The sequence below is a fragment of the Thamnophis elegans genome, chromosome Z, assembly GCF_009769535.1.
Source record: "Thamnophis elegans isolate rThaEle1 chromosome Z, rThaEle1.pri, whole genome shotgun sequence".
Classification (NCBI taxonomy): Eukaryota; Metazoa; Chordata; class Lepidosauria; order Squamata; family Colubridae; genus Thamnophis; species Thamnophis elegans.
This window is the reverse complement of record NC_045558.1, coordinates 39914295-39933733: the sequence shown is the minus strand read 5'-3', so window position 1 is coordinate 39933733 and position 19439 is coordinate 39914295. Positions and strand designations below refer to the sequence as shown.

The following is a 19439-nucleotide window of genomic DNA, read 5'->3' as shown; positions in this document are numbered from 1 at the left end:
AAATTTTATAAACACAGAAATTTAATTCCACATTGCTTTCAGAGAAATACAAGACTGTATTAGCATATTTTGTTTTCTTAAACATGCTGCTTTTCAATAGGGGCCCTCTATAATTTTTGAAGCTGTTGACATGCTCTGCAAATGTACCCTTTGCTTTGAGCCGAAGGTCATGCCCAGGTACCAGCATCACATTGTGGGAAGATAAAAAATAGATTATTGCTAGATGTATCAGTGTTAGTTTAGTTAATGCAGCAGTAAAATAAATTTTCCTGTTCTCTGTGTCCTTATACTAAATGTCTCACTGAAGTTAATGAATTCATATTGTAATTTATGTTCCTAAACAATTATTGTGCTAGTCCTTCATGGAAAGGCTTTTTTGAAATCACTAATGATTTAGAAATTTAAGGAAAAATTTATGTAGTTTGAAAATATTTAACTAAAGTAATAATTTAAATTATCTTTTAAATTTGCTAGTTCTTAAATAGGCAGGGTGAGATTTTCTTTGTTCTGTCCATTTAAGGGTTTTCACAAAAAGCAATATTTCAAAAGAAAAATAATCTACCTGGCAAGTTCCAGAGAAATAGGCACACTATCTGTGGTATACACAACATAGTTAATATAAACACAACACAAAACGCAAAACATAACACACACACGCACACACACACAAACAAACAAACAAGGCACTGCCAGGTACTATAACCAGCACAGGCAGGCAAGTATTATATAGGTGCTCTTGGATGGGATCTATGTGATCCATAGTTAAGCACTATTTTATGTCTTTCTTAGTGTAGTAAATATAAAATCGCGAATTGTACAGCACTTTTGTGGATCTCACCAAGACTTTTGACACTGTAAGTCATGAAGGCCTGTCTGAACCCAAATCTATCAGTTTGGGTGCCCTGATAGATTCATCCTGATGGCATATCAGTTCCATGATGGTATGATGGCTCATGTTCTGGATGACGGAAAAGGTTCAGAGGCCTTTTCCATCACAATGGCGTCAAGCAAGGGTGCGTGTTGGCGCCAACGCTGTTCAGTAGAATGTTTTCAGCCATGCTGTCAGACGCCTTCCAGAACAGTTCCTTGGGAGTTAGCCTGAGATACAGGACCTGTGAAGATTCCAGGCTGTCCCCAAGATAAAGGAGACTGTGCTTTTTGCTGATGACTGTGCCCTGAATGCTGGATCAGAGCAGAAAATGCAAGCCAGTATGGACAAATTCGAAGCAGCAGGTGACAACTTCAGCCTCCTTATCAACACAAAAAAAACCAAAGTGATGCAATAGCCAGCTTCGAAAGCCCAACACCAAGAACCCACCATCACAGTGAAGGGTCAAAAGCTGCAAGTAGTGGAACAATTTACATATCTTGGCAGAATGCTCTCCTACATGGTGACAATAGACAGTGAGGTCAACTGCAGAATCGCCAAAGCAAGCTCTGCATTTGGCTAAGTACTGACCAACTGGTGGGATGGCCATGGAATAAGCGTTGCTATAAAGCTCAGAGTCTACCGAGCAGTAGTGCTAACTATACTGATGTATGCCAGTGGAGACTTAGACTGTATACAGGAGGCACACTAGGCCACCCAATCACTTCCACATGACCTGCCTCCACAGACTTCTGAGGATCCGATGGCAGGACAAGATGCCAGACACAGAAATCCTCTTCAGAGCAGGTCTGTTATCAGTTTACACCCTGCTGATGAAAGCCCAGACATGCTGGGCAGGCCATGTTGTAAGGATGCCAGACGATCGCATCCCCAAAGAGCTATGGTGAGCTTTCTCAAGGAAAGCAATTGCATGGGGGGGCGTGGGGGGACAAAGGAAGCGATACAAGGACATGCTAAAAACCTTTTTCAAATCCCTGGATATCGACACCATCTCCTGGGAAACCCTGGCACAAGATTGATGTGGATGGTTGGAAAACAATAAAATGAGAACTGGCTGTATGGAGAAATCTTTTTTAATTGAATAATGTTAGTGATTTTACATAGCTTACTGTTTTATGTCTGTCTTGCATATTGTGGGCAACAAAAGCATATACCGTGAAATAGAAAATTACAGTTGTACATTGGTATTCCTGAAACATGATGTCTTGATCTCCCAAGGGAATTTTTCAACAAAAGGTTTATGTTAATTGGTTTAGTACCGGCATATCTGAACCTGCAAAAAATTAATAATTATTCTCTCTCTCTCCTATATATAAATATTAAAAGTGTGCAGACAAGACTTCCTATTTCTGTGACTCCTCTGGCATGATTTGTTTTCAGATTCCTTCATGTTATGGAAAAACGATGACTAAAAGAAGATTAAACATCAAATAACATTGCTTTATAATTCTTTGCATTTTCTGTTATATTCAGCCAGTTTGCTTCTGTCATCTGATTTTGGATCTATGTTTTGCATTGTCTTATAGGATGTGAGAAGTATTTACATTTGAACATAGCCAGAAAGAGTGCAGATTACCACACTTAATTAAAATAATATCAGAAGGTGCTTTATGCAAGATTTTTCTAGGAAGGTCTTGGAAGAAATGAAAATTCTTCTCCAAGCAGTATAGTTCCTGCAGGCTGTTTAGTCAACAGTCCTGGCTCTATACAGTCACTCTTTTAAGATTATAATAGCCTGTTCTAATAGGCTGTATGTCTATGACTAATCCCTTCATTTATTAGGCTTTGGGGTAGAAAAAAGTCAGTACAACAAGCAGCAATACTAATTTTCCAAGAGACAATCTTTTGTGAATCCCATGCTTTTAGTGGGCTTTGGTTTTTGGAAGTTAATTTTTTGTTACGTGAGCTCCATATGCAAGAGTGAATATTGTATTCTTTGACATATTCATTGCTTGAATAGTTTTATAGGATGATCTAGTATATTGACATAGCAGTTAAACTCACTGAAATGCTGTAAATTGGTTATAACTTCCTTAACAATTTTAAGTTGTAGGCAAGAGCAGAATGTAACTTCCATCAAGCAAAAAGCAAACTAAAGAACGCTCCTTTTTCTATTAACTGTCATCCTTTCATTTAAGTGTTAAATCTAATAATTTGTAATTAACAGCTTTGTTATATGCTATCAGTGCTCCTGGGAAAAGAAGGTACTGCTCAAATTCTGGTGCATTGTGAATTTTCTGAATGTAAATCAAAGGCAGTGCCTGCTGCGGATGGCAGCCTCAATAGAGAGAAAATGCAGCTCTAATCAAAGCTATTCCCCACCCCTTTTTCTTTCATTCCCTTGAGATTTTATTCATTTTTCTCTTTGTTGTTTATCTCCCTCTCCAAATTAAAGCCGGATGATGAAGCGACCACTGTTCGAGTGAAGGAACTGGACCAAGATGTGCTGGTGCTTAGGAGAGTGTTGTCACAAAGCCCAACCCCCACATCTGGGAGTGCCGAGAATGATTGGAGGTAAGAGTTTTTCCTTGGGTGCTCAGACTCAGCTGGAGTCATGCTGACGCAGACCTCTCGGCAGCTGGCTGAATTTGGTTGCTGGCAACCAAAGTGAGAGGGCAGCATTGAGGGAATGTCATTTTCATTTGTCGTACAGTATGGGAAGTTCGAGACTGAGGATCTTTGACCCTCACATAGAGAAGAAGGATTCTGCTTTGTTTCCAGGCAGAGAATTGCCTTTGCACACATTTGATGTGCCTTATTTTAAATACATTGATGAAGAAGATGAGGAAGATGAATGGAGCAGCCGTTCTCAGTCTTCAACAGAGGATGACTCTGTGGACTCTCTCCTTTCTGACAGATATGTTGTGGTGTCAGGGACACCAGAGAAGATTTTGGAGCATCTCCTGAATGACTTGCACCTGGAAGAAGTACAGGACAAAGACACAGGTACATTATAATAACATCATGCTCACGAAAAGCAGTTTCTCTGTATCCACTCATGTTCTTAGCAGACACAGTTGATCAGCTACTATGCAAATATGTATAATATGATATTTTTCCTAGCAGCATTTTATTTAAAATTATTATAATTTTACAATGTTTTGTATAGTGCTGTTTCAAATACATAGCATTCATAGTATCATCTTGTTATGCTAATATAGTTCATCATCTATATTTAACAATAAAAACATTAAACTTGAAAATGAGGATTTTTTAAAAACAAATATCATTAACTTTCAGTAGCTATATATATCTTGATAGATAAAAGAAAACAATTTAGCAATGGGTGTGGGATAATGAGGCAATCAGAAGATAGCAAGCCGAGTTATATAGCTGTAGGGTTTATAAGTCAGCAATTATTTAAAGTACTCCAAAGCTACTTACTCCTTAATTTTTTAGCATAAATAGCTTACCTACATCACATAATGTACAATAAAATAATCTCCTTTAGTAATTGGCTGCCTTCAGCTAAAGATTGTACTTTTGTTTCAGCCTGGAACAATTATTATATTGATCAGGTTGCTTGATGGGCAGGTTATTTTACAGTAATACTGTCACCAATGCTCTTTCGGTAGTTTATCAAGACCACCTACAATTTATTTACAGTTTTAATTAAAGCAGACAGTTAGCTGTCCTGAAGCATTCCCTCCATAGTTGAAGATGGGTTGGGAAATACAGAAACCTGGAAATGGAATTAATATTTTTTTATTGTTCTCAGCTGCTTCCCAAATGAGATTATTAAAAAAAATAAACACATTTGGAAGAATTAAAAAGATTAAATAACATTGATGAATTTTTAGGCATTCCTGTGTCAGATTTTTTTTCTAGCTGTAAATCAATAGGACATAGTTAGGCATAAGGCATTTGTGCTTACTATGTAGGTTTTCTAAATTATAAGTAGAAAGAAAGAACTAATGCTTGATTTATTGTACTGTTCACTGATCTACTTCTCTATGAATAGGGATTAATACTTTGTGCATGGAAATCATGGCTGTGTAATAGCTGTGCTTCCTCAGGCATAATCAAAGTAATGTTGTATGTAATTTCTCCAGCATCAAATCATAGGCTATATAAAAAGTGGTGGGCCATGTCAGGATTGTCTTAGCTAGGTACCATGAACCCCACTGTGTTCTTAACATTTGAATATTTGTATTGAGTAATCTCTCCTATAGATTCCTGTTATATTTATTTGTGCATCTTTCACAAATCTTATAGAACACACTGAGCTCCCCAATAATTATGCATTATGGTTATTTGTTTTTAACATCTGAAAAAAATATAAATTGATGTTCATTTCTCCAGTAACCCTTTGTTATTTTCCTGTTCCCCCTCCCGTTTCTCACATTTATTCCAATGCCATTTTTCCAGATTAAGGTGAAAAATAACTATCCAAGCATAATTGGCTGCAATGGAATATATTTAGTGATATACTTCCCTGAACATTTTTGCAAATACCTCTACTTCTGAAAAGAGCTGACAATGACAGGCCTGATGTATGATCTATGTAGCCCTAATAATAGTAAAAGAACACAAGATGTATGTATTAAAATAATTAAATAGCTGCAGTGATTGGCCTCAGAATATTTGCAAACATAACAGTTGAAGTGTGAAAACTTACACTGTACATTTAGCAATATCTCATATTAGTTATACTTGATTTAGAACAATTCATTTAGTAACCATTTGAAGTTACAACAGTATTGAATAAGTGATTTATGACCACTTTTTTACACTTACAACCATTGCATCATCTCTATGGTCACATGATCAAAATTCAGATGCTTGCCAACTGACCCATATTTATGATGGTTGCAGGGCCCCAGGGTCATGTGATCCCCTTTTGCAACCTTCTGAGAAGCAAGGTTATTGGGGAGCCAGATTGACTTAACAACCAGGTTAACTGTGTAACTTAAGAACTGCAGTGATTCATTTAACAATTGTGGCAAGAAAGATCTTAAAACTCACTTAACAACAGAAATTTCTGACTTAATAGCAGAAATGTTGGGCTCATTGTGGTTGTGTCAAAGACTACCTGTACTTTTAAATAAAGAAAGAATACGTAAGGCATTCTTCATTAGTACTGGGAATACATCCATTCTAGGGCCTTTGATCAATACATTTAGGCAGCTTTCAGAGAGATGAAAGATTTGAACATTTAAATGATACCAATAGCATTTAGGTTTATATACCATCCGATAATACACCCTGATCTAGATCCTCACACAATCTAGATCCTCATTTTACCGACCTCAGAAGTAGGGAAGGCTGAGTCAACCTTAACCTTGATTAGTTCAGGTTCGAACTCCTGCCTGTGGGCAGAGTTTGCTTGCAATACTATACTTTAAACACTCTGCCGTAGGAGCTTTTAAATGATAAACTGGATGCAACCACTGAGAAGGTATTAGAAGGCATTCTTCATGCTCCTTTTGCTTTTTAACTTCAGTAGAGGTTAGCCATTGCAGTTCTTTTTGGTTTATTTGTCTTATGCCTTCTCTTACGTTCATTCTCTGCTTATGTTGCATGGCCCTCTTGGGAAAGAACCTAACTACCAATCACACAGAATGTTATCTGATTATTTCCTGACAGCCTGATGATGTTTTCGAAGCATTTTGTCCTTTTTGTTTCTCAGTGATTTATGCAATTTGAGATTTACCTTAAGATAGCAAATGAGTGCATACAATATATAGTAAACTTAAGCCAGAGTTCTACCACCAGTTTATCTCTTGGAAAACTTTTAGACAATATTTATCTCAATATTTATACTTATATATAGTTCCAAAAAGTTTACTAGATCAAATCTGTGCAATCATTTTACATGTTTTAAAACCATAGGCAAGTTCATAGTATTTTCCCAGCAAATTTATGAATTAAGATATAGAAAGTCCATAAAAAGTTAAGGTTTATTCACATAACCCAATTTTAACTATTTTGATAGATGGTACTTTTTTAAAAACCATGGATAAAAGTCATTCATAGTTGGGACCCTAAGGTTTAATTACAAATATTGGACATTAGAAAATTCAAATAAATAAATTGTCATTAAGTTATGTCCACCGTTTCAAGACGTATATGCTTTAAAAAATGAAAACAGTCTTTGATTCTTGATCTTTTACACTATTCCTTGATCACGCTATTTTTCCGCATGAAATTAAATTTATTCATTATAAGAAATGAAAAGGAAGAGGATTAGAGATTTATGTAAACTAGCTGCCACATGAACCTAGTTGGCTTAAAGAATTGAAGATGTCCACTCAACCAAATGTATTTTTAAGCACCTTTTTGTGTTTGAATCTAAAGCCCTAATGAAAAACCTGTCACCACTGATTGTATTTGGAAGAGAAAAGGATTGAAGTCTTAGATGAAAGAAGTTCAAAGGTTTTTCATAACCTACCATGTTTTATCAGATACAACCAGTTATAATACTAGAAGAATATATAATGTACTGTATATCATCTTTAATTCAAATCTAAGGAATCTTTTTATAATATCTAATATTACGTAAGTTTCTTATAAGATACTAGTAAGATACAGGAGATTTTCTTCAAAATCTTTCAGAAAATTATTTCAGTATTGAACTTGATGAATTATATGAAAATTCTTTGTCATAAGGCATTTTGTTTAAATCTGTTTTAGCAAACATACAAGGCCATGATCTATATTACACATCCACTAAAATTAGTTCTCTAAATAGTAATATTTTAAAATGGTTGTGGTGAAATAGTAGGCAAACTAGTACATAGCTTTTTTTTTTTAGAAATCAAAATAGTGAAACATATGTTTGTTGAACAAATTGTATAAATTGATGCCAGGTAAAATAAATTAAATAATTTTCTGTTCTTAACTGCTATATTTATTCCATACACAAAAACCAATCACAAAATCTTTTGCATCTTTTATATTGAGAAATTGCTTACTGAGATATAACACAACAACAAAGAAGTTTGTAGTATCCTATGGATAGTATAATTTTCTTTGGATGTGGTCACAATCTCCTATCTATATTATTAAGGATTTTTCTTATCAGCTACTTTTTCTTCATCTGTCTCGGTTAAAGTGTGGGTAAAAATAATTGAAAATTGATATTTTAATGTTTTTCCAATTATGGCTCAGCAGCTAAGATGCTGAGTTGTCGATCAGAAAAGTTGGCAGTTTGGTGATTCAAATCCCTAGCACCACATAATGGAGTGAGCTCCCATTACTTGTCCCAGCTTCTGCCAACCTAGCAGTTAGGAAGCATGTAAAAATGCAAGTAGAAAAAATAGGAACTACCTTTGGTGGGAAGGTAACAGCATCTGTGCGCCCTCAGTGTTTAGTCATGCCAGCCACATAACCACGGATACATCTTTGGACAGCGTTGGGTCTTTGGCTTTGAAATGGAGATGAGCACGCCTCCTAGAGTCAGAAACGATTAGCATATATGTGCAAGGGGAACCTTTACCTTTATTTCCTTTTATTTGTGAATGTATATATCACAAGTTTCTGTTCTGTTCTTTTATTTATTTATTTGCATCTTGCCCTTGTTATTTTTACAAATAACTCAAGGTGGAGAACATACCGAATACTCCTTCCTCCAATTTCCCCAAAAATAACCCTGTGAGGTGGATTGAGTTGTGTTGAGAGAGAGGGACTGGCCCAACATTCCCCAGCTGGCTTTCACAGCTATGGCGGGATCTGAATTCATGGTCTTCCACTTTCTAGTTTGGTGCCTTAACCACTAAACCAAACTGGCTCTCTTATTTTTTGCTTTCATTCCAGTTAATTTCTTTGTATAATTGCAAGTATTCAGGGTGATTTAAAAAGGGAGAAAGGGAAAAAATGTTTATACGTTCGTTGAGTGGCATTGAACTGACCTATAAAGTTCAATGCAAAGTTTTGATGTTGTCTGAGCTTGGTTGTTTGTTTGCAGGCATTTCATTATCCAACATCATAAGACAGTTGTTACTTAGGTGGGCAATGAATTGTCTGCAAGCAAACACTTGCAGTTCAGACTGCACCAAAAGCTCATAATTCAATTCTGAGCTGCAGATATTTATCTTTTCTATTGGAACTGTTCAATGTATTGTGATTGTTACACTGTTATCACACTGTAGGTTGATTAGATCTGGCACTGACTGAATAGAGAATTTCTCAATTCCATTGAGTAAATGGCAAGTCTGAACCAAGCAGATGTCATTTGTCAGAAAGGGAATCATAATAAGTTACAGCATCATAGTGCATATACAAAATTCCACTCTATCTATGTTTCAATCTGATGCCTTCTTTTGCAATATTTAAGGAACTGGATGTTAAATAGATTGCAATTCAGTTCTTTTAATCAACTTGTGTATTGTGAATATACTTCATTTCTGAGCTGCAGAAATGATGCATATTTTATATACATAAGCAAAATGTGTACGGAAACTGCTGTGTCAGACACTATGGGATTTTAAATTGGTACATTAGATGTACAGGTACACACACAAGTTTAATTCAAAATATATTCAAAATGTGGGACATTTTAGGGCAGTGGTAGTCAACCTGGTCCCTACTGCCTCCTAGTGGGCGTTCCAGCTTTTATGGTGGGCGGTAGGGGTTTGCTGTAACTCTGCTTTATAAAATTTATAAAGTAAAGTTACTTCCCTACTTTATAAGTCACCATTACTGTGGAACCAGTGGGCGGTTAGAAAATTTTACTACTAATAGAGATACAAAAATGGGCGGTAGGTATAAAAAGGTTGACTAATCCTGCTTTAGGGAATTGCTGCTTCTATTCAGAAGTGAAATTTTGTTTTTTAATGAACCAATGCCATTGAATGAACTATTTGGTGTCAATTTATCATGGCTGTGCAAATAGACATGCCATTTCCACATAGCTATTTCAAACACCGCATGCCCACATAGAGTGTCATGTGAACTGAAATATTTATTTTGAAGGATTTGCTGAGATATAGTATTGATGATTGAATATAATAACACAATTCTAATATAATAACACAAAAGGAAAAGTCTTCATGTTGTTGTATATAGTGTTATTAATTAAACTATGTGTTCTTATATATTTCATTCTGTTATTATAATAACAGTTTACAGAGTTTTCTTGGTTTGAGACTTACATGAAATGTAAGACTATTTCGAATGACAATATTGTCATTTAATCCAAAATGTATTAAAACAATTATGAACCTGTCTAAATGTATGTATGTATGTGAATTGCATATGTGAATAAAAAACCTATTCAGTTTGCTGCTTGATTTATGACATTATTGAAATTTCATATAATATTAAATGATTGTTAGTAAATGTATGCAGCGAAAAATCCAGTTGTCTTTTTTCAGACAGTACTACCATTCTGTCAGCATTTTACTGTATATATAAGGTTTGGTTCTTGTTTTCAGAAATGTATGCATTCACATCTAGAATCCACAAATGGGACTGAATGGTGTATTGATATGGTAATGACCAAAATCCAAATTAATTACCTATTATCAATGTAAAGTTTCATCTAGATATATTGAAGAGAGACATAGTTGCTTATTAAATAAAGGGTTTCATAATAGTATATTGAACTAGAATGTAGATTAGAATACAGATTAGGTAAGATTATTTCAAATAGACATGCAGAATAACTGAGTACAGATAGTCCTCAATTTACAACCACAACTGAGCCCAAAATTTATGCTGTTAAGTGAGAAATTTGTTAAGTAAGTTTTGCCGCATTATACAACTTTTCTTGCCACATTTGTTAAGTGAATCACTGTAGTTATTAAATCAGTAACACAATTGTAAAGTGAATCTGGGTTTCCTATTGATTTTGCTTGCCAGAAGGTTGCAAAAGGGGATTCCATGACCAAGAGACACCATAACTGGGATAAATGTGAATCAGTTGTCAAACATCCGAAGGTAAATCACATGACCATGGGGATGTTCCAATGGTCATAAGTGTGAAAAATGGCCAGAAGTCACTTTTTTCAGTGCTATTGTAAATTTGACCAATCACTAAATGATTGTAAATTGTAAATTGAGGATTACCTGTATAAAGAATTCCAGAATAATAATTAAGAAGATGCTTTCTTTGCATCTTCTTAAAAACACTGTAGAAATATCCAAGGAAATTGGGATATAATAAAAGAAGTAAGCTAAATAAATGTAAATGCTATTCCCCATTAAATGTCATGATGGTCCTTTGAATTATGTTAGAATGGCTCTCAGAGTGATTGAGCCTCAAAATAAAGGTGATTGAAAAATTCAAATAGCTAATTGAGACATTTAGAATGATTGGAATATTGATTTTTTCATATCAGGTCAATTGCCTTGAAGTTGTCATTGCTTCTTTCTAAAGCATTTAGTTAAACATTTGAAGAAGAAGGTGCTGTGATCATTTATAAGAATGCTGTTCCCCGTGGTCCTTGGTCCTTTACTTTTCTGTGATATTGCAATTAACCAGGAATAGTTAACATGGCATTCCCACTGAAAAGTTTTAGTTGTTCAAGTACAATTGTCTTGTTAATTAAAACAAATTTGCTGATTTGATATGTGACCCTCCTTTATATATTTTAATGCTCCTGTGCTTAAAATACTGCATGAACTGTTTTAAGACAGAAATCATTGGAAAAGGGATGTCCTTTGTTGAAATTCAACATATATATCATTGTTCATATTAACCAATATTCTAAGTTGGAGCAAGTTGCATGAATAAATACAACAGATTGTAGAACATGTTCCTTTTCATCTTTCAACTATTTATAGTTGGGGATTGAGAATTTTCAAAGCTGCAAGGAATCTTTTTGGGCTTTGAAAGCACCAGCTTACTTGACTCATCATATATAAAAATACTGCAGGATATAAGAATAATGAATACACCAAATAACAGAACAAAACCTTACTTTTAAGCAGAGAATACAACTCTGTTACTGTGTTCATTGTGCGCATTTGTTTCAGTGTTTCCAGTGTTTTCTGTACTCAAAGGTTTTTAGTACAAAGATATTCTTGTTTCTGATGTTTTCTGTGAAAAATAAAAGACTATATTCATTTCCCTCCCAAAGCATGTGAAAGATGGCAAAGTTAAAAAAGCACCCCTTTGCAATGTTTTCAGCCATTTCTTCCATCTGAAATTGTCTATGCATAGGTTTTAAATTGAGATCATTATCTCAGTTTTGTCAATTGGGAATAGAATATTTTCTAACATACTATATATATCAACATATATCGTCAGAGATCTGTTTTTTGAGTTAGCATACATACATATAACGACATGCTTTTTATACCTATGTTCTGATTTATATTATTCAAAGGTAGTAATCATCAACCAAAAATTCTCAGATTACTCAAAGATTTAATAATTCAATAAAGTTATGATTCCTTCTTGGTTTATGTAGCCTTATTATCATCAGAATTTTGACTGATGTATTGGCTGTGTTTCTGTCTATTTATTTGTTAAATGTGTTTGTTGCCCATCTCGTTCCAAAATGACTCTGTAGCGGGCAGAGTTTCATTCCCTTTTTTGTTTTAATCTTTTAGAGTCAAAGTTAAAATGAAATACATCCTTTTATTTTGGACTTTTAAAAAAGGATGTAAAATTGTTCTGTTGCATTTTGGAAGCTTGCTACTGAGCTTTTTTGGCATGAGTTTTGGGGATTCCTGGACTGCAAAAAAGAGCAGGAGTTTGCAAGAATGTTGCAATTTGCTCTTTCTGATTTAACGATTGGTACCATATAACAAAGGGATGCACTGGCTCAGTGGCTAAGACACTGAGCTTGTCGATCAGAAAGGTCAGCAGTTCAGTGGTTCGAATCCCTAGTGCCGCGTAACAGAGTGATCTCCCATTACTTGTCCCAGCTTCTGCCAACCTAGCAGTTCGAAAGCATGTAAAAAATGCAAATAGAAAAATAGGAACCACCTTTGGTGGGAAGGTAACAGCGTTCTGTATACCTTCGGCATTTAGTCATGCTGTCCACATGACCAAGGAGACATCTTTGGATAGCGCTGACTGTTCAGCTTTAAAACAGAGATGAGCACCGCCCCCTAGAATCAGGAATGACTAGCACATATGTGCTAGAGGAACCTTTGCCTTTTCCATGTAACAAGATTATATATCCCTTTTCTTGTCAGGTTTCTTGCACTTTTTCTTTTTAACCAATCATCATTATTTCAGACTGTTACTAGTTCTGGTTAAAAGTATGTTAAAAACGTCAAAATTCCATTTCTGCTGTGTTTGATCTGTGTGGCCCTTCAGATGCAACAATTTTAAACTTCAGCTAGGTTGAATTTTGCACATAAAGTATTCAGCCCTCTGGTAATTGCTGAGAATAATACATACATCTGAATGGAAAGCCTGAACTAGTCATTGGACTGAATATTTTATACTTTTAAATATATGAGACTACTGAGGAATATGTGTTAGAGAAAGGAAGTGCATATTAATTTTCAGACTTCCTGTAAAGGGTGCACTTTTGTGAAAAGTAAATCTTGTTATATATCTTTGAAACTGTAAAATTAGAGATGGTTTAGTCAAATTATATCTAAATGTGCTGCAATAAAGCCTGAAAAGTGTTTATTAAAAGTGATTGACAAAGAGGAAAATATAGTAGCTAGTTATTTTACAAATAATTTTACAGCAGCCCATAACATTAAAATAATGGACTATATCTTTAATTCCAAGCACTATCCTTAAAACCTTCCATCAGAGTGTTACCAAGGAAACCCTAAGCCTTTCACAATAAGTCTTGTATAGGTACCATTCTATATAGGATATCGCATGAAATCTCAAAGTACAAGAGATTCTTTGGGAACTATATATCTAAGCTCCAAGATGTTAGACTTTCATCAATTAAAGTAAGCACTTTGAATTTTCCTTAGAGACAAAAAGGAAGCAGGGCATAGGATTGCAGATGTTATCTAATTATAGTGATAAGTTTAGCAATAGTGATTCTTAACTAGGTTTATATTTTAGTCTTCAAAGATAGTCCTATGTACACTCTTTGCTCTAATCAACTTCGTTACAATTACATTTTCTTCTTGATACTTTATATGGCAAAACTATAGAGAGAAGAGGTTATATAATATTGTTTATGCTTATATTACCCAGGCTATGCTATAAGCACATGCCTTGTTCATAAATGACTAACTGCAATATATCAATTTTAGGGCCTTGGTGACATGAAATCACAAATGTATTTCTGAATTAAATAAGCTTTATCTGTTGTAGAAGCAATACTTCTAAGTAAATATCATATGTGGCACATATCTGAGTTCCTACCTCTTTAAAGATATAAATGTAACTTGACTGACATAAGAATAAAAGAGCTCTTTCATGAAGGTGTAACATTGATCAATTGCCTAGAGCAGATGGCTAAAGGGAACAATGAAGGGTGCATAGTGGGGTTTTTTCACAATAATACTGTGCTTTTTCTTTCTGAAATTGCAGCTCTAGCAGTTGTGAATTGTCTTTTCCTACTAAAATTTATCTTGCTTAATTCTATGAGTATTACCATTCTACAGTAAGCAAATATATTTGTTTTATTATTCCCTCTAGTGCAGTATCATCCTGAATTTTTACATAAGTCTGCAATTTAAATTGTCACTGTATTCTTATCTACAAATACATATTTTATTATACTTCTATATTTGTAAAGGTTGTCTCTGACAATTATGTATTAATATATGCACCATTACGATACATTTGCATTTATGTGGCTTACCATTTCATGCCATTGATAATAATTGTGTTTTGAATACTTTTATTTAAAGCACAAAATAAACTAAAGTAGAACTAGGACCCTTTAAAACAGGGAAAACCCTGCTATTTTCTTTTCTAACATTTGTTAGATAGGAAGAGAATCGTTATATTGGAAGATAGCTAAACAGCAAAAGATGGTGAATGAAAGAACATTAAAGAGCAAAGGGGGAAAAAAACATCAGAGGACATTTAGCTAAGAGAGGTTTTTCTTCTTTTTTTAAAGCCCACTTCCTAGAAAGGAAGTAAGGATATTGCCTTATTCTCATTTTCATTCTCATTCTCTCTCTCTTTCTCCCCCTCTCTCTCTCCCTCCCTCTCTCTTCCTCCCTCCCTCCCACCCTCCACCCCTCCCTCCCCTCTCCCTCCCCTCCACCCCTTCCACTTTCTATATAGTTGTCCATCTTGCAAAATGCTATTCTGGGCATAGTTGGCCATCTTATAAAAAGCTATTGCCAGTCTTGGTAGGAATATTATATCTTCAGGAATGAGACAGAGGCTCGTGTCCGGTAACTCTGTAACCAATTTATTTTAACACAACTTGTAACAGTAACAGGTAACAACCAGGCAGGGTGCTGGTTTAACAATGTAGCAACAGAAGGATGATCTGTGTAGAGAGAGAGGCAGAGAAGCAGCTCCAGCTGGACTGGAGTGTTCGTCTGCTCTGGTGCTGAACAACTGACAGTTTGAACGAGTCTGCCTTTTATAGTTCCTCAGACTCGCCCGGCAACTGACAGGTGCGTCTGATTGGCTAAGACGCGCCTGGCTGCTGCCGAGCTGTCATTCGTAACAGCGAGGACTAACTTTTACTATACAACACTTCTTCCCCCCCAGCTGTGCGCATGCGTGATGTTTGCGCACGCGTAGTCTTGTAAGTATACAGGAGAACGGCGGACACGCCCCGAACGCCGCAATTGCATTGCAGGCGGATCATCGCATTGATGTCCCTGTCTGAGCTCCTCCCCTCGGGGAGTGAAGCTCCAGGTGACGTCTGATGGCAGAGGAACCCTGAATGGATGACTCCCACTGAATGGTAAGCTGGGCGAAGGGGGCGCGGCCGAGGATGTTGACGGCTTATGACTAGGCCGGTAGGCGGCCTCTGGAAGGGGAAGGCTAGGTCTATGTTGGCCTAAACGTAATGGGTTGGGGTTTTCAACTCTGGATTGAGAAGCACTGCTGGGCTGTGATACTGAGCTAGGCTGGCCTGGATTGGAGAAGGCTGGAGAGTTGTGGTTATTTAACTGCGGTTGCGGGTTCAGGTCTGGCTGAGAAACGGTTAAGCCAGGACCTTGCGTGTCGGCTTGAGAATCATTTTCTGATGACCGTCGTTGTCTCAATTGATCCAGGTGTCTTCTCCAGGTTGATCCATCTGAAACTCGAATCCTGTAGGAAACGGGCCCTGTTATTTCGGTTATAATTGCAGGCACCCATCCCGTCTCTCCTCCATAGTTTCTAGCCCAAACCAGGTCCCCAGGCTTAAAAGTGCGGGAGGGGGTTGGAGGCCCCAGGTTGCCAGACTGAATTCCTGAATAGACGGGATGCAATCTATCCAGGGTGGTCCGCAGGCGCCTGCCCATCAACATCTCCACGGGGCTTTTCTGTGTCAGGGGGCAAGGTGTGGAGTGCTGTGCCAATAAGTAAGCATCCACCCTTGCCTGCCAGTCTCCACGGTTTAGACGGCCCAAAGCCTCCTTGGCAGATCTAACCGCCCTTTCCGCTCGGCCATTGCTGGCCAGGTGGTAAGGGGCAACCAGCGCGTGGCGGACCCCTTGCTCGGCCAGGTATGTTTGGAACGTTGTAGATGTGAATTGCGGGCCGTTGTCGGACACTACTGTGTCCGGCAACCCGTGGGTTGCGAACAATCATCGCAAGGCTCGCACAGTACTGTCAGATGTGGTGGAGTGCATGAGCAATACTTCCACCCATCGAGAGTACGCGTCCACAACTATAAGGAAAGTCTGGCCGTGAAAGGGGCCAGCGAAATCTATATGTATTCTAGACCAGGGACCCCGAGGCATCTCCCATTCCCGGGAGGGAGAGGAAGGAGGAGATGGTCGGGACTGCTGGCAGGTTTCGCATTTGGCGACCCAGGCTTCGATCTCTGCATCTAACCCTGGCCACCAAACGAAACTGCGAGCAAGGGCCTTCATTCTGCTTACTCCGGGGTGACTTTCATGGAGACGTTGCAGAATCTGTTGTCGGAGGACCGTTGGGATGACCACACGGTCGCCCCACAGTAGGCAGCCTGAATGTATAGAAAGCTCCCACTGTCTGTTCTTGAAGTGCTTGAACTGAGGTGGTAACTCACCCGCAGGCCAGCCTCTCAGGACCCAGTTCAATAGCTGTGACAGTGTGGGGTCAGACCGAGAGTAGGCGGCCACATCGGTAGAAGTCAATGGCAATTCTAACTGAGCAATTGCCAGAACAGAACGGCAAGGAACCGCTTGATCTTCCGTGTCCGGAAGAGGGCAGCGACTAAGGGCATCTGCATGCCCTATTTGCTTGCCCGGACGGTAGCACAGGGCGTAAGAATACGCCGCTAAGAACTCCGTCCAGCGGGTCATCCTTGGGGACAGGATAGGAGGGGTCGGTCTATCACCAGCCAGTAGCCCAAGGAGTGGCTTATGGTCTGTGAATAGGGTGAAGTGCCGCAAAAAGTCGTGAAACTTTTTGATTCCAGACACTGCAGCCAGAGCCTCCTTGTCAATCTGGCTGTAGTTCCTCTCAGCCGAGGACAGTGTTCTGGAATAAAAAGCTATGGGGGCTTCTGAGCCGTTGGGCAGGACGTGACTCAGAACAGCCCCCAAACCGACGGGGGAGGCATCACATGCTAGAGTCAGGGGCATCTTGTCGCTATATTGCACTAAGACTGCCTCTGACGTCAGCAGGGATTTGATAGCCGCGAATGCATGCGCTTCGCGGCTGCCCCATTGCCAAGGCGCGGATCGGTCGAGCAACCGATGTAGCGGCTCGGCTAGTGATGCCTTGTGAGGGATGAAAGGCGCATAGAAATTTAGAAGCCCCAGGAACGATTGGAGCTGCGCCTTTGTAGTAGGAGTGGGAGCGTTCCTGATAGCTGCCAATTTAGAAGGGGTAGGATGAATTCCCTGGGCATCAATTGTGAAGCCCAGGAAATCCACTTGGGGCACAGCAAAGAAACATTTGCTGCGTTTAAATTTAAGACCCGCGCCCCTGAAACGGTCGAGGACTTTCCTCAGTACTTTGATGAGGTCTGAGCGGCTGTCAGCAGCGATCAGGACGTCATCAAAGTAAGGTACCACTCCAGGGAGCCCATGGAGCAGACGTTCCATGAGGCTCTGGAAAATCCCCGGGGCAACGGAAACGCCGAATTGAAGGCGGCGACAACGGAAAGCCCCCCGGTGGGTGACGATGGTTTGGGCAGCCGCCGCATCGTCATCCACAGGGAGTTGCTGGTAGGCCTGCGCCATATCCAGTTTAGCGAAAATATGGCCCTGCCCCAAGGAATGGAGCAGGTGCTGTACAACAGGGACTGGATAGGGGTTTGCCTGAAGGCCAAGGTTGATGGTCGACTTATAGTCGGCGCAGATCCTAATGGAGCCGTCGGCCTTCACCGCAATCACAATGGGGGTCTCCCAAGGTGAGTGGTCGACGGGCTCCAGTATGCCCTGCGCCACGAGCTTATCGAGCTCAGCTTCAACCTTTGGCCTTAATGCAAAGGGCACCCTGCGGGCCTTCAGTCTGATTGGTGCAACCTGGGGGTCCAAGCTAAGGAATATGGGGCTGCCTTTGTAATGGCCTAGCTGGCCATCAAAGATATCAGCATAGTCTGACAAGACTGCTGCTATGTCTGGGGGCGTGTCCGCAGTAGAATGAATCCCCTGAAGGGAGATACCCAAGGGAGAAAACCATTCTAACCCCAGAATTGCTGGTAAAGGTTTCTGAACAATTAAAGCAGGTAAAACAGCGCAAAACTTGCCATAAGAAACCCTCAAGGCATATGAACCTAGGATAGAGATATGGGAGCCTTGATAGTCTGTTAAAATTGCGTTAAGGGGTGACAAGTGACAACGTTTCACGTGGGGGCACAACATAGAAAAAGTGTCCCAAGAAAGAAGGGATTTTGATGAGCCGGAGTCCACTTCCATCTGACACGGCTTCCCTTCAATCAGTATTTTAATATTGATTTTGTCCGTACCCTGTGAGGATGAGTTGATGGAGGTGTCATGCAGGGACGAAGAAGCTTGATTGATGTTAAAGCATTCGTCTTGACGCTGAGCAGGTTTCCGCTGCTGCGAGCTCTTCGGCGGGGGTGGAGGAGGACCATATGGAGGAGGTGGCTCGATTGCTGCAGAAGGAGTAGGAAGTGAAGCCTTGCAGACATGGGCTAAATGTCCTTTCTTTCCGCAGCGGCGGCAAACCGCTGCCTTGAAGGGGCAATTAGCCCGGGTGTGCGCTCCGCCACAGCCAATGCAAGCAGAGGAGTTTGAAGGGAAACGGCTGATGGCTTGACTCTGTCGAGGCTGCTGACGGCGGGGTTGTGCTCCAAGTCTATCTACCTGAAGTTGTTGTAGATAGTCAGGCAGGGGGGCTAGCTCATCAATTAGATTTGTAATGTACGTTGGCTGCTGGAGCGGAGGAGGAGTTGGAACGGTTGAGGCTTGAGTGGCAGGTAACCCTCCAGCAACCGTCATCTGCGCGAGGTAGCGTTCTATTTCGTTGGAGGATGAATCTGCCAACTCCGCAGCGCGAGCCTCGTCTATGGCATAAGCTAATGTGACCTTAGGCTTGCCCAAAAGTCTACGCCTGAGAAAAATATCCTTTAGGCCACAGACGAATTGCTCTGCGAGATTTGCCTCA

At 39.1% G+C, this 19439-nt stretch overlaps 1 protein-coding gene across 1 annotated transcript in view; it reads left to right on the top strand.

Annotated features, from left to right (window-relative positions):
• RAPGEF5 (Rap guanine nucleotide exchange factor 5) overlaps positions 1–19439 on the top strand; it is a 79932-nt gene that overhangs the window by 26733 nt on the left and 33760 nt on the right. The window contains exons 2-3 of the mRNA XM_032238249.1: positions 3285–3403; positions 3747–3835. Coding sequence (XP_032094140.1) covers positions 3285–3403; positions 3747–3835 — 208 coding nt within the window. The remainder of the gene's footprint in view (positions 1–3284; positions 3404–3746; positions 3836–19439) is intronic.